Genomic DNA, 14959 nt, shown 5'->3' with positions numbered 1-14959 from the left:
TCAATATTAAGAAGTGTAGGATATTGGAGTTTGGAAAAAGTAAAAATAGAATATCAGGACAATATAAAATTGGAACTAAGGAGGTAAAGAAAGTGCGATCTGAAAAAGATTTGGAAGTAATGATCTCAAACGACTTGTCCTATGATAAACAAATAAACAAAATTGTCGGAGAATCCTATAACTTGCTAAGATCAATAAAAGTGGCATTTACATATTTGGACAAAGAAATTATTTTAAAAATATTAGTCGCAGTGATAAGGCCTAGACTAGAATATGTGGTGACATTGTGGTCACCCAGTACCAAAAAGGATATAAAGAAAATAGAAAGAATCCAGAAAGCAGCTACAAAAATGGCTCCTGCGCTTTCAAACTTGTCATATGAGGAGAGACTGGCTAAGTTGGAGTTACCAACTGGAGCAAAGAAGAGAGGCGACCTACTGATCATCTATAGAATCATGAAGGGCACAGAAATAGTCAATAGAGAGGACTTGTTAAATTGGAACAAAAGAAACACAAGAGGACATATAAAGAAACTCAAAAAACATAGTTATAGAAGAAATCTGAAGAACAGTTTTCCACATACAGTGGTGGACACTTGGAACAAACTGGACAAAAAAATAGTGTGTACAAAAATCATTCATGAATTTAAGAGCAAACTAGACACTGCAAGATACAAAGGTGGGACACCATGAGCATAGCTCCCCTTCCCATAAAATACAACTAGGTAGGTAAATATATATATATATATATATATATATATATATATATATATATATATATATATATATATATATATATATATATATTTTTTTTTTTTTTTTTTTTTTTTTTTTTTTTAAGTGCACACCTATGTGATATAGCATTAAAAAATTATATATTAATTTTGGTAAATATACATCAACATAATACATTTTTTTTTTGCAAAAGTCAACAAAAGAAATAGTTGCTAAAAGCGATACACTAAAAAACAAAGCCATGGAAATTGCTTGAGACGCCATCTTTGTTTTGATAGATGAGGAAGTCAAAGTGCACACAATGACAATGACCCTGATGACCTCTAGAATTACAGGTGCCACATTACTAAATCAGGTTAGACTAGAATAGATTTATTTATCATACATTAATTTCTTTGACCTATGCATCTATCAAAACAAAGATGGCATCTCAAGCAGTCATCACAGCTCTGTTCATTAGTATATTGCTTTTAGCAATTTTTTCTGTTATTATTTTCTGCCAAGAAAAACATATACTACAATGAGAGTAATTCGCTAATAGCAGCGACTACAATGATGTACTATAATCTAAAAAATCAATATCTAATTTTCTAATGCTGTATTGCATAGGTCTGCACTTCTAAATATTTACCTATAAATATATATATATATATATATATATATATATATATATATATATATATATATACATATACACACACACACACATCGGTTGACGTGACAGCAATGTTTGGAACTCCAGTAAAACTTCAAGATTCATCGATCTCAATGAGGGAATACTTTTGTTGTATTAATAGGGAAGGGGAAAGCTCGTGGTGTAGTGGGGTGAAGGAAAAGGAGAAAAAGAGGGATTACTGAGGAAAATGGAAGGAAAAGAGGAAGGGGACGAATGGGCCCCAGATATTAGAAGGGGTGTAAACAAAAGAGGTGCAGAACACACAGACAAGGAAGAAGAAGGAAGTAGAAGTGTCAAAAGCAGAAATATAGATAATAGCAACTCAATGGAAAGAGAAGATAACTGCTTTTATGGATTTAATGAGAGAGGAAGTGACAACCTCCCCCGACTAGTAAATCTAGAGGAGAAACTAAAAAACAAGAACAAAGCATGGGAGGTTAGGTTTAACCAATTAACACTATTTACCCAAAGAGTTGATAAACTGGAAGAACTAAAGGAGAATCAAAACCTAAAGAAATAGAAGAATTAAAAAGACAGTTAAAAGAAGTAAAAGATGAGAATGAGGAATTAAAGAATAATAAAGAGAAAAAAAGAGTCCATGGCAAAAGAAGCACAGAGTTGGAGATAAGTCCAACACAACAACATAATTGTATTTAGAGATATAATGACAACAGATGAAAGAACAAACTAAGGACACAGTTATTAAAGTGATGAGAGAAAAGAATATAGTTAGAGACTTAGCGGATAAAAAGAAATTTATAATTATATTAGGGATGGAAGAGAAGTATAATCCAAATAGGACCACAAGAGTAAAAGAGGAGAAGGAAAAGGTAAACAAGATAATAGAAGTAGTTCAAGAGGATGGACAAGAAACAGGGAAAGAAATTGAAGAAATATATAGACTGAGGAAATACAATACAGATAAGACCAGACCAATTAAAATAAAATTCAGGTCACAAACGACAGCAGAGAATATCTTAGTAAAAACAGGGAAACTAGCAGACAGTGAGCAATATAAACAGGTATGGATAAAAAGAGATATGAATAAATAGGAAAGAGAGGATGAGAAAACAAAAAGTCTAGAAGCTAAGGAAAAAAAACAAGAAAAGAACAGTCAGAAAAAGAGAAATTCTATTGAAATTCTATATGAAAGTGAGGAAATGGTTCATAGCAGAGAAAAATGGAAAGGAAACAGAAAACATGATGGAAGTAGCAGAAAATTAAAAGTGTCTTACACAAACATAGATGGCTTAATAACAGGCTTGAACGAACTGAATGATTACCTTAAGGAAAAAGAAGATAACATAATGGGAATTGTAGAGACAAAATTGAAAAGTCCACTACCACCCAACAGTGTAGGACATGGTGCATATAATTATTGGATTAGAAACAGAGAGGTAAAACAAGGGGGAGTCATGTTCCCAAGAAGGATATAAATGTGAGGAATGTCACATATGGAAAGAATAGAGATGATTATGATGGAAGTGGAGGACAGGGATGGGAAGAGTGGGAAGTTTGTAGTAAATTATGTGCCTCCTAAAACGGCTTCATGGGAAGAGAACAAAAAAATATGTTAAATGACACAAGGATAACACTAAATAAGATAATGGAAGATAGAGGAAGAATAGTTATAATGGGTGAATTTTATTGTAAAGACATCTGCTGGGAAGAGATGACAGTGAAGGGTGGAGACGACCTATGGGGAAATGTACTATTTGATATGATTATAGAACATACAATGACGCAATGGATAGGTATAGAAATGAGGAAGAACCATCGAGACTGGACCTAATAATCACATCAGTACCCAAAATAGTGGACAAGATTGAATATAAGATGCCAATAAGTAAAAGTGACCACATATTGGTTGAACTGGAACTAAATGAGGAAAAGTACATGGAAAAAATGAACAATATGGAAAGGAAAGATTGATGTATGGAACAACAAATTTTAATAAAATATGAGACTTCATTCAAAAAGCAGACTGGGAAAGGATACACAAGGAGGAAACAACAGAAGAGAAATGGAATATTTTGACAAAAATTTATAAAGGAGTGGAAAAGCATGTTCCAAGACAAAAACAAGAAAAAGGATACGTAGTGTTGGTACAACAAAAGATGTACGGAGTTAAAAGACAAAAGGGATAAAGCTTGGATAAAATGGAAAAAAAGACAAAAGATCTGAAACATGGAAAATATACACTCGTTATAGAAATGAATATGTGCAAGTGTGCAGAGCAGAAAAGAGAAAATACAAAAAGATGTCATAGAAAAATGTAAAGATCAACCAAAACTATTTTACAGATTTGTAAACAACTAACTGAAATATAAACAAGAATTAGAGAAACTATGACAAGGAGGAGTTGAATACACAGAAGAAATAGAAATGGCAGAAATTATGAACAAGCATTTTAAATCGGTGTTTATGAGGGATAACATACAACCTAAAGATATCGAGTGGGAGGAGAAAGTCCCCCCTATGAAAGAGGTAGAAGTAACAAGGAATGAAATAATGAATCGCTTGAGTAATGTCGATGTCAGAAAATTGCATGGACCAGATGAAATGGCAAACTGGATTTTGAGAGAATGCAGGAATGAACTAACAGACAAAATATGTACTCTAATAAGCAGATCATTGAAAGAAGGAAAAGTTTCCAGAAGATTGGAAAAGAGCAAATATAGTACCAATATATAAAGGGGGAAACAAGGAAGACCAGTCTCTCTTACATATACGATAGCTAAAATTAGTGAAAGAATGATCAAAATTAGATGGGTAACGCATTTGGAATAAAACAACATACTAAATCCAAGACAATTTGGATTTAGACAAGGACGATCATGCATCACAAACTTAACGTGTTTCTATTCAAGGCTAATTGATGTAATACAAGAAAGATGGATGGGCTGATTGTGCATATCTAGACCTGAAAAAAGCTTTTGATAAGGTGCCACATAAGAAATTGCTAAAGAAATTAGAAACTGCAGGAGGAATACAGGGCAAACTGCTTAAGTGGATGGAAGACTTCTTGCATGAAAGAAAAATGAGAGTGGTGATAAGAGACAAACACTCTAATTGGGATGAAGTGTTTAGTGGAGTTCCACAAGGAACAGTTCTGGCCCCAATAATGTTTGCTACTTTAATGATATGGAAAAAGGAATTGAAAGTTATACGAGCTTCTTTGTGGACGATGCAAAATTGTTGAAAAAGTGAACATTGTAGAAGATAGTGAGTCGCTACAGAGTGATCTCAATAAAGTATGGGAATGGAGTAGGAAGTGGGAAATGGAATTAAATATTAAGAAGTGTAGTATAATGGAATTTGGAAAAAGCAAAAAAAAAAATAATAGTGGGATCAAATAAATTGGGAGAGAAAGAAATTAAAAAAGTAGAATATGAGAAGGACCTGGGAGTCATTATTATGAATAATATGTCCCCTGAGAAACAAATAAACAAAATTTTTGGAGAAACTTGTAACTTAAAAAGAACAATCAAAGTGGCATTTACATACCTGGACAAAGAAATGGTGAAGAAAATACTAGTCACTTTGATAAGACTAAGATTGAAGTATGCAACAACAGCATGGTCACCAAGTACAAAAAAATGTATAACAAAACTTGAAAGAATACATAGAGCAATTACAAAATTGGCACCAACACTCAGAACTATCATATGAAGAGAGACTAGCAAAAGTTGAGCTACAGACATTAGAGCAAACAAGAGAGGAAACTTAATAACTATTCATAGAATCATGAAAGGCATAGAAACTACTGATAGCGAGGATATAATAAAATGGGATAGTACAGATACAAGAGGACGCGGAAAGAAAATCAAGAAACACAGTTATAGAAGAGACCTAAAAAAGAACAGCTTTCCCCACAGGGTAATAGACGTTTGGAACAAGTTAGATGAGAATGTGGTGTGTGCAAAAACGATACACGAATTTAAAAACAGTCTAGATAAAACAAGATATGAAAACAGGATACCACAAGCATAACTCCCCTTCCTGTAAAATACAACTAAGTAAATACACATACAATAAATGTCACATTGAACATGCGAATAAAGATTTTGCATAATTAGTGATGTGACTTTTCCTCTTTCTTATTTCTGTATATATGTTACCTCTATTGATTTTCATGTATACTCTGAAGATGTCTTAATAGACAACAACATTTAGTATTTTATTTCCCTGTGGATTCTGCACAATATATATATTTACATTACACACACACACACACACACATATATATATATATATATATATATATATATATATATACATATACACATACACACATATATTTACATACATACAGTACATATATATATATACATATATACATATATATATATATATATATATATATATATATATATATATATATATATATATATATATACACAACAAATGCAGGTTCCAATAGAAATGAGGATTGATTTAAAGGTGGCTTATTAAATTACATTAAAATAAGATTTTCAAACTGCAACCACATGCTGTTCATCATAAAAAATACCACTAAATCCTAACAGTAATTTTTTGGAAGTGTACACCTATGTGATATAGCATTAGAAAATTAAACATTATTTTTGTGAATTTTAACACAACCATGGGTATTCTTTTAGAAGTACAAACCTATCCGATATAGCATTAGATTATATATTAATTTTATAAATTATAATACACCAATGTAAACATTTTTCTTGGAGGAAATCAATAACAGAAAATGTTGCTAAAAGCTATGCACAATTTACCTAGTTGTATTACACGGGAAGGGAGCTATGATCGTAGTGACCCATCTTTGTATCTTTCAGCATCAAGTTTTTTCTTAAAATCTTGAATAGTATTTGCACACACTGTTTCTTTATCTAAGTTATTCCATATATCCAGCACTCTGTGTGGGAAGCTATTCTTTTTCCGATCTCTTCTATAGTTATCCTTTTTGAGTTTCTTTTCATGACCTCTTGTTTTTCCATTGTCATTTTTAAGTAAATCATTCCTGTCAAGGATTTCCATTCCTTTCATGATTCTAAATATAGTCAGTAGATCACCTCTTTCTCTTCTCTGCTCTAGTGTTGGTAGTTCCAATTTCAATAATCTTTGTTCGTATATTAATTTGGGAAGACCTGGTGCCAACTTTGTTGTTGCTCTCTGTATTCTTTCTAGTTTCCTTATATTCTTTTTAGTACTAGGTGTCCATAGTGTCGCTGCATATTCCAGCTTTAGTCTAATCAATGTAACTAATATCTTTTTAATCATTTCTTCATCCAAGTAGTCAAATGACACTTTCATTGACCTTAATAGGTTGTAGGTTTCACCGACTATTTTGTTTATATGTATATCTGGTGCCATGTCTTTGCTGATTAGTACTCCAAGGTCCCTTTCCGAGTGCACTTTTTTTATTTCTTCTTTACCAATTTTGTAATTTTTTTAAATTCTGTTTTTGCTTTTTCTAAACTCCAGTATGCTACATTTCTTGATATATTAGTTCACTTCCCACTTTCGAGTCCATTTCCAGATTTTGTCCAGGTCTGATTATAATGAATCACAGTCCTCTTCTGTTCTTTCTTTAATATTTTTGTATCATCTGCGAAGAAATTCATATAACATTCAACGCCTTCATCCATGTCGTTTATGTATATGGCAAACATGATTGGAGCCAGTACTGACCCTTGTGGAACACCACTTATCATTTCTTCCCATTTTGAATATTTGTCTCTAATTACTACTCTCATTTTTCTCCCAGTCAGGAAATCTTCCATCCATTCTAATAATTTACCCACATTTTGTCAAATCCTATAGACACCATCTTTCTTTTGATAGATTTGGAGGTCAAAGATGACAATGACAACCCTGATGACCTCTAGAATTACAAGTACCAAATTACTAAATGCAGGTTAAATTAGGTAGGTAGGTAGGTTATGTTGGGTTAGGTTAGAATAGATGCATTTATCATACCTTAATTTCTTTGATCTCTGCATCTACCAAAACAAAGATGGTGTCTCAAGCAATTGAAGCAGCTACATTTGTTTGTGTATAGCTTTTTGCAACTTTGTTATTAATTTCTGCCAAGAATAATGTATATTATGTTGATGTATTATAATTTACAAAATTATCTAATTTTCTATTACTAGGTGTGCATTTATTAAAATGTACCCATCCCTGTAATATATGTTTTTCTTGAATGAAATCATTAACAGAAAGGGTTGCTAAAAGCAATACACTTAAAAATGGAGCCGCTAGGGATGGTTGAGATGTGGTGGTCTAAGAAATTAAAGTATGATAAATTTGTCTATTCTAACCTAACATGCATTTACTAATGCAACACCTGCAATCCTATAGGTAATCAGGGTCATCGTTGTCTGGGATGTTGATGGTTTGTTTTGGTATCCATTTGGACTGAGGGGTGTACAGGAGTTGCATAGCTTTAAGAAGTGCATGAATCTCAGCTCTGTAGCACTGTTTTAAAAATATGTACTGTGTGAGGTACTGACGGAAGTACTTAGGGAATATTCCAGATCCTATTATCACAGCTTCATTCAGTAGTGTACTTAATTTTAGTGGGGCTGGACAGACAATATAGTGTCTCAATCCTATGATCACAGCTTCATTCAGCAATGTACTTGCTTTTATCAACTTTTTTTTGTAATTGATTTTTGCCAAGAAAAACATATATTACAGTGATGTGTTATAATTTAGAAAATTATACCTACATGGTATAACATTAGAAAACTAAATGTTAATTTTGAACATTTTAATAAATCAATGTAATAGATATTTTTCTTGGCAGAAATCAATATCAGAAAACATTACTAATAGCAGAAACAAAGTTACATCCATTCCTTTAGACACCATCTTTGTTTTCATACATTCAGAGGTGGGAGATGATGATGGCAATGACTCGATGACCTCTAGAATTATTAGTACCGCTTTACTAAATGCAGGTTAGGTTAGGTGGTTAGATTACATACTTAGGTTAGGTTAATTAGGTAAGTTAGGTTAGGTTAGAATAGACAAATTTATCATACTTTAATTTCTTCAACCTTCACCTCTACCAAAACAAAGATGGTGTCTCAAGTAGTCAAAGCAGATATGTTTGTTTCTTTATAGCTTTTATGATCTTTTTCTATTATTGATTTCTGTCAAGAACAATACTACGTTGATATATTATAATTTACAAAATTATTTAATTTTCTATTGCTATATCGCATACATGTACACTTCTAAAAATTTAACAAATTACTTAATTTTCTGTCTACATCACATTGGTGTGCACTTTTGTAAAAATACCCCTAAATTTTATGTTCAGCCAACTAGGTTACTTTATAATTTTCCAAGTTATATAATCATGTTCATACATTCAATATCATATTCAATGTGTACACATCAGTCTTAATCTAGAGCAAATGGACACCGTACCTCAATGAAAAACAAATGCCCATACACCCATTGACAGCCCACTTTCTCAAGCTATTTACAGAGTTGAAGATGTTATTTACTCTTTACAGCTACCCAAGAACATTCCCATCCAGTCACTACATGAACAAATACCGTAAATGACTTTAAGGAACAAATTACGAAAGGATATCAAAGTACTACCAACTCTAATAAAGCTATAATACAGTATGCACAAAAAAACTTCTTGAACGATCTATTTTTTGCAACATAATGAAGCATGAGGTTCCTGGCTGTTCGAATCAAACTCCAAGCTATTCGTATCCTATGAGAAAGACCGACTTGCATTAACAGTACATGCCCTTACCCTTTGCAAATAATGAGTAGGCACGGCTGCCTCCCAAGTGAGGTAAATGTATTCATGACACAATCAACCCTTTCGCCTGCTGAAGTAAAGCTGAACACATTACCGACAAATACTAACATATGGGGAATTGGGTGTAAGAAAATATATCAATAAAACCAATTAATCTTCACTTAATGAAGTCATTGCTATCAGTAGAATTTCTTTGAGCCGTCAGTGTTGTTTACATTTGAACACCTCAATCTGTATACCTACCACTTAATTCTCGGGGTATAATATTTCTTCCACTCATCTTGTCACTAAAACTCTCACAACTCAAAAATTTCACTACATTATTACACTTTGTGAGATATGTATCACTTCGTTGTGAACGTTTTTAAAGCTAAAATCCAAGTAAAACACGGGAACGGACAGAGACAATTGCCCCCTTGACTACGCCATGTTTGTGACGTCACGTCAAACGCTGTTGCCACATTTAACGCAATCGTAATCGAACATAATCGGATTCGATATAGAGATAATGAGTTATATTCAAAATTCATATGAAATTTAGGCTTGCTTATTCACCGACCCATAAGTTAGACATTTTCTTGTTGATTTACCAAAAATTAATCCAATCTATTCGGATAGAAAATGTGCTAGGACTAAAGAATTCTAACCCTTTTCCACTTGAAATGACAACTCCACCCGCTATTAGTCACCTGAAACTTGGTTGTATATGTATACTTAAGATAAATTATCAAGATTTTTTTTTTATAATCAAAGTCTCAAAATATCTAGTTCAGCAAATCCTCATGCCTATCAAGATACTATGACAGTTTCAAGTTTGGTACATTCCACCCTGTTCATACAATATTTGGAATGTTTTAATTATAAACAAATGAATTTTGCCTACATATATACAAATCACAGTGTTTTCAGTAGATCGGGTAATATATTATCTCCCTTATCTTGGAGATAGATGTCCATCACAAGTCCACACGTGATCAAGGAGGATGAATCACACACACACACGATAGAGAGGACTTGTTAAACTGGGACAAGAGAAGCACAAGAGGACATGGAAAGGAAAAAAACATAGCTACAGAAGAGATCTGAAGAAAAACAGTTTTCCACATAGAGTGGTGAACACTTGGAACAAACTGGACAATGAAATAGTGTGCGCAAAAACCATTCATGAGTTTAAAAGCAAACTAGACACTGCGAGATACAACGGCGGGACACTACGAGCGTAGCTCCCCTTCCCTCAAAATACAACTAGGTAAATACACACACACACACACACACAAGGAAAGAAAGATACATGAGGACTGTAGTAATAGGACAAAATTTCAACCTGAAGAGTAGGAACGAGCAGAGTTCCATAAGGTTTAGTGCTTGCACCAATAATGCTTCTTGTCTATGTTAATTAATGACATGATGGAAGGAACAACAAATTATGCCAGCATGTTTGTAGATGATGCAAAAATCACGAGAAGATTGAAAAATGAGAATGGTAGAATATTGCAAAAGAAATCTAGATACTATTTTTGCATGGAGCCAAGAATGGGAACTGAAATTAAATACAAAAAATGCAAAATACTGAAAAAGGTCATCCTTAAACGATTCCTTAGGAAGCGAACGCACTGCAAAAGCAAAAGAGGCGAAAGAGTTGGGAGTGTTGATAAAAGACGACAACCTGTCACCTGACAGGCATATCAGCAGGATTGTGGGAGAGACATAAAAGAACATAAGAATGAAGGAGACTGCAAGAGACCATAAGGCCTACACAAGAAGATTAAAGTGGCATTCTGTTATATGGATGAAGAAATGATGGAAAAACTCATCCAAACATTGATACATCCAAGACTGGAATATGCGTAGTGAAGGATATAAGCAAGACTGAGCGAATACAAATGGCGGCAACTAAAACGGTCCCCAGCCTGACAGATAAACCATATGAGGAAAGACTAAAATTACTGGGTCTGCCAACTCTGAAAGTTCGAAGAGAAAGGGGTGACATGATTACACTGTTCAGGTCAATAATGGTGATAGTTTGCATTAATACAAGAGATCTGATTAAAGATGGGAGGGCTTTAATAGGTCATGGAAGTAAATTAAAAAAGATCACATGTCGAAAGGATATGAAGAAATATCTTTCCATATAAATGTATAAATATGAGGAATAGTTTAGAAGGTGATATAGCCCAAGCTCAAACAATACATGAGTTCAAATCTAAATATGATAATTAGAAATCAAAGATATAGATTAAGTTGGAACCGTATATGAATTTGAGTCTAGGTATGTTAGAAAATTAGAGAATAGAAGACGGGACCTAGCGAGCGTTGCTTCTTTGTTGTATACTACAATTAGGTAAATGCACACACACAATCACACACCCACACAAACACACACACACGACTTGGTAGCGCGGTCGGTAGAGTATTAGACTGCCATTACGATGATGCCGGTGGTACCTGGTTCAAATCCTGCCCAGGGCTGTAATTATTTCAGTATCTCTGCGCTTCGAGTCGTTACTCCGACTCTCGTGGGCGGGGAGTTGGGTGTGTGTGTGCGTGTAAGGTCATAGCATTACCCATAGATCGGTCATACGAGCTCTGAGCTCTCTTCCGGGAAGGAAATAGCTGTCGATCACGAGTCCAACACGTGATCCAAAGACCAAGATAAACCAAGGTGAATCATATGAACTATGAGCTCTCTCCCGAGAGGTAATAGCTATCGATCACGAGTGCAACACGTGATCCAAGACAATGTTGAATCACACGACTCGATGACGTGGTGGTAGAGTTCCCGGCAGCCACTTCGGCGGTCCGGGTTCGAATCCCGCACAGGGCTGAAATAAAATCAGTATCGCTGCGCTGCGAGTTGTTACTCCAACTCTCGTGGGCGGGGAATTGGGTGTGTTTGCGTGTAAGGTTACAGCATTACCCATAGATCGGTCATATATGAGCTCTGAGCTCTCTTCCGGGAGGGAAATAGCTGTTGATCACGAGTCCAACACGTGATCCAAGACCATGGTGAATCACACAGCTCGATGGCGCAGTGGTAGCGTTCGCAACAGCTACTATAGCGGCTCGAGTTTGAATCTCGCCCAGGGCTGAAATTATTTCAGTATCGCTGTGCTGCGAACCGTTACTCCAACGTGGGAGTTTTGTGTGTGTGTGTGTGTGATTCACCTTGGTCTTTGGATCACGTGTTGGACTCGTGATCGACAGCTATTTCCCTCCCGGAAGAGAACTCAGAACTCGTATGACCGATCTATGGGTAACGCTGTGACCTTACACGGACACACACACCCAACTCCCTGCCCACGAGAGTTGGAGTAACAACTCGCAGCGCAGCGATACTGAAATAATTTCAGCTCCGGGCAGGATTCGAACTCGGACCGCCGTAGGGACAGTCGAGGACTCTACCAACCGCGCCACCGAGTGTGTGTGTGTATGTGTGTGTGTGTGTGTGTGTGTGTGTGTGTGTGTGCGTGCATGCGTGTGTGTGTGCGCGCGCGTAAGGTCACAGCATTAACCATAGATGAGTCATAATATGAGCTCTCATCCGGGAGGGTAATAGCTGTCGATCACGAGTGCAACACGTGATCCAAGACTACAATGTAGGGGTACTGCGCTCGACCGTTAATTTAACGACCCGAGTTCAAACCTCCCCAGGGCTGAAAATTTCGGCTACGCGACGCTACACTGCGATCCGTCACAGATTTTGTGTGTGGGCGCGCGCGCGTGCGTGTGAGGTCACAACATTACCGATACATAGGACCATACAAGAGATATGAGGTCTCATCAGGGAGGGTTATAGCTAAGACTCGTAGCTATCGACCACGAGTCACACACAAAACGCAGTGAAGTTTTCATGTAAATGCATAAGTACTTACATACTGTACATACATACATATATACATACATGCATACATACATACATACATACATACATACATACATACATACATACATACATACATACATACATACATACATACATACATACATACATATACCAAAGGCTTTTTCCTACTTACACGGGAGGTAGCCAAGAAACAAAGGCATTGAAACCACTCCCACCCATTCCATTCCCACAAACTCCACTCCCATTCACACCCCTCCCTCCCTCCCTCTTACCTTGGCTCCTCCTGGATGACGGGTCATCCTTGCATCTCGCCCACTGCCCTGGGGCTGAAGCAGTGTCACAAGACACAACACATCCACAGTAAGGCTGCTTCATTAAATCGGCGACCCTCTCTCCGTCCCCTCATGCAGAAAAGGAGAATACGGGGAGAAATCCCTTCTCAAGCTGCGTCAATTTATTTTTCACACATAATACCTCGCCCCCATTCCCCACCCACTCCCCCTCGTGCATCACAGCATCATCCATACACAGCCATTCGCCATTCACCCCTATCTTCTGTCCCCTCCCGTCCTTCCTCAACAGACATTCACCTCTTTCCCAATGTCCCTTTCATCCCATCCATCCATCCATATCATCCTAGGTCGCCCCCTCATGTTCACTCCTTCCACCTCTGCCTTCCACACCTCTTTAACTAATCTTTCTTCACTCATTCTTTCCATGTGTCCAAACCACCCCAATACTCTTTCTTGGAATGATAAAATAGATACGACCCAAGCCGGAATAATACATGAATTCAGATCTAAACGAGACAATTGGAAATCACGGATATAGATTAAGTTGGAGCTGGACATGATAGATTGGAGAGCGGGAGACGGGACCCCACGAACGTTACTCCTTTCCTATATACTACAATTAGGTATACACGCGTGTGCGCTCACACACACACACACACACACACACACACACACACACACACACAGAAATACTCGATAGAGAGGACTTGTTAAAACTGGGACAAGAGAAGCACAAAAGGACATGAAAAAAAACATAGCTTCAGAAGAGATCTGAAGAAAAACAGTTTTCCACATAGAGTGGTGGACACTTGGAACAAACTGGACAATGAAATTGTGTGCGCAAAAACCATTCATGAGTTTAAAAGCAAACTAGACACTGCGAGATACAAAGGCGGGACATCTTATCACCTTACTTTTACCCACATTTATCTTCAACTTCCTTCTTTTGCACACCTTCACACACACACACACGACTCGGTGGCGCGGTTGGTAGTCTCCGGCTGTCACTACGGCGGTCCAGGTTCGAATCCTTCCCAGGGCTGAAATAATCTCAGTATCACTGCGCTTCGAGTCGTTACTCCAACTCTCGTGGGCGGGGAGTTGTGTGCGTGTGTGCATGTGAGGTCACAGCATTACCCATAGATCGGCCATACGAGCTCTGAGCTCTCTTCCGGGAGGGAAATAGCTGTCGATCACGAGTCCAACACGTGATCCAAAACGACCATGGTGAATACACACACCTCGTGGCGTTGTGATGAAAGTTCTTGCCTGCCATTACGGCGGTCCGGGTTCGATTCCCGCTCAGGGCTGAAATAATTTCAGTATCGCTTCGCTGTGGGGTGTTACTCCAACTCTCGTGGGCGGGGAGTTGTGTGTGTGTGTGCATGTGTAACATTACGTGAATGTTACTTGCGCTTAGGTACCGAGGGAGTGAAGGAGACTCGGGTGAGTTTCGTGGCTTTATTCTGGTTAGCGTGAGTGTCGACCTAGGCTGGGTCGGCGGGCAGGGCTTGGAGCCCTGCCCTAAACCACAAAAGTGACCGCGAGCCTCGGGTCGGGCACTGCTGGTACAAATACGGAAAGGAACTAACTGGGGACACCAAAATCTTCTGGCATCCTTATATAGGACTCATGCGCACGTTA

The 14959-nt window shown here is 36.9% G+C and overlaps 1 protein-coding gene across 21 annotated transcripts in view; it reads right to left on the bottom strand.

Annotated features, from left to right (window-relative positions):
• Positions 1 to 9630, bottom strand: part of LOC143027176 (F-actin-uncapping protein LRRC16A-like) — a 165291-nt gene extending 155661 nt beyond the window's left edge. For all 21 annotated transcript variants that reach the window (XR_012966577.1, XM_076188294.1, XM_076188299.1 and 18 more), the window contains exon 1: positions 9422 to 9630. Coding sequence is in view for 20 of the 21 variants with exons in the window: in XM_076188294.1 (XP_076044409.1) it covers positions 9422 to 9458 (37 nt within the window). In the remaining variant the exon portion in view is untranslated. The remainder of the gene's footprint in view (positions 1 to 9421) is intronic.
• Positions 9631 to 14959: the final 5329 nt, after the last annotated feature.

The sequence above is a fragment of the Oratosquilla oratoria genome, chromosome 7 (genome assembly GCF_046742065.1).
Source record: "Oratosquilla oratoria isolate Oo_2021 chromosome 7, ASM4674206v1, whole genome shotgun sequence".
NCBI classification, from domain to species: domain Eukaryota; kingdom Metazoa; phylum Arthropoda; class Malacostraca; order Stomatopoda; family Squillidae; genus Oratosquilla; species Oratosquilla oratoria.
Note: the sequence above shows the minus strand (reverse complement) of the source record. Positions and strands in the feature narration are given on the sequence as shown.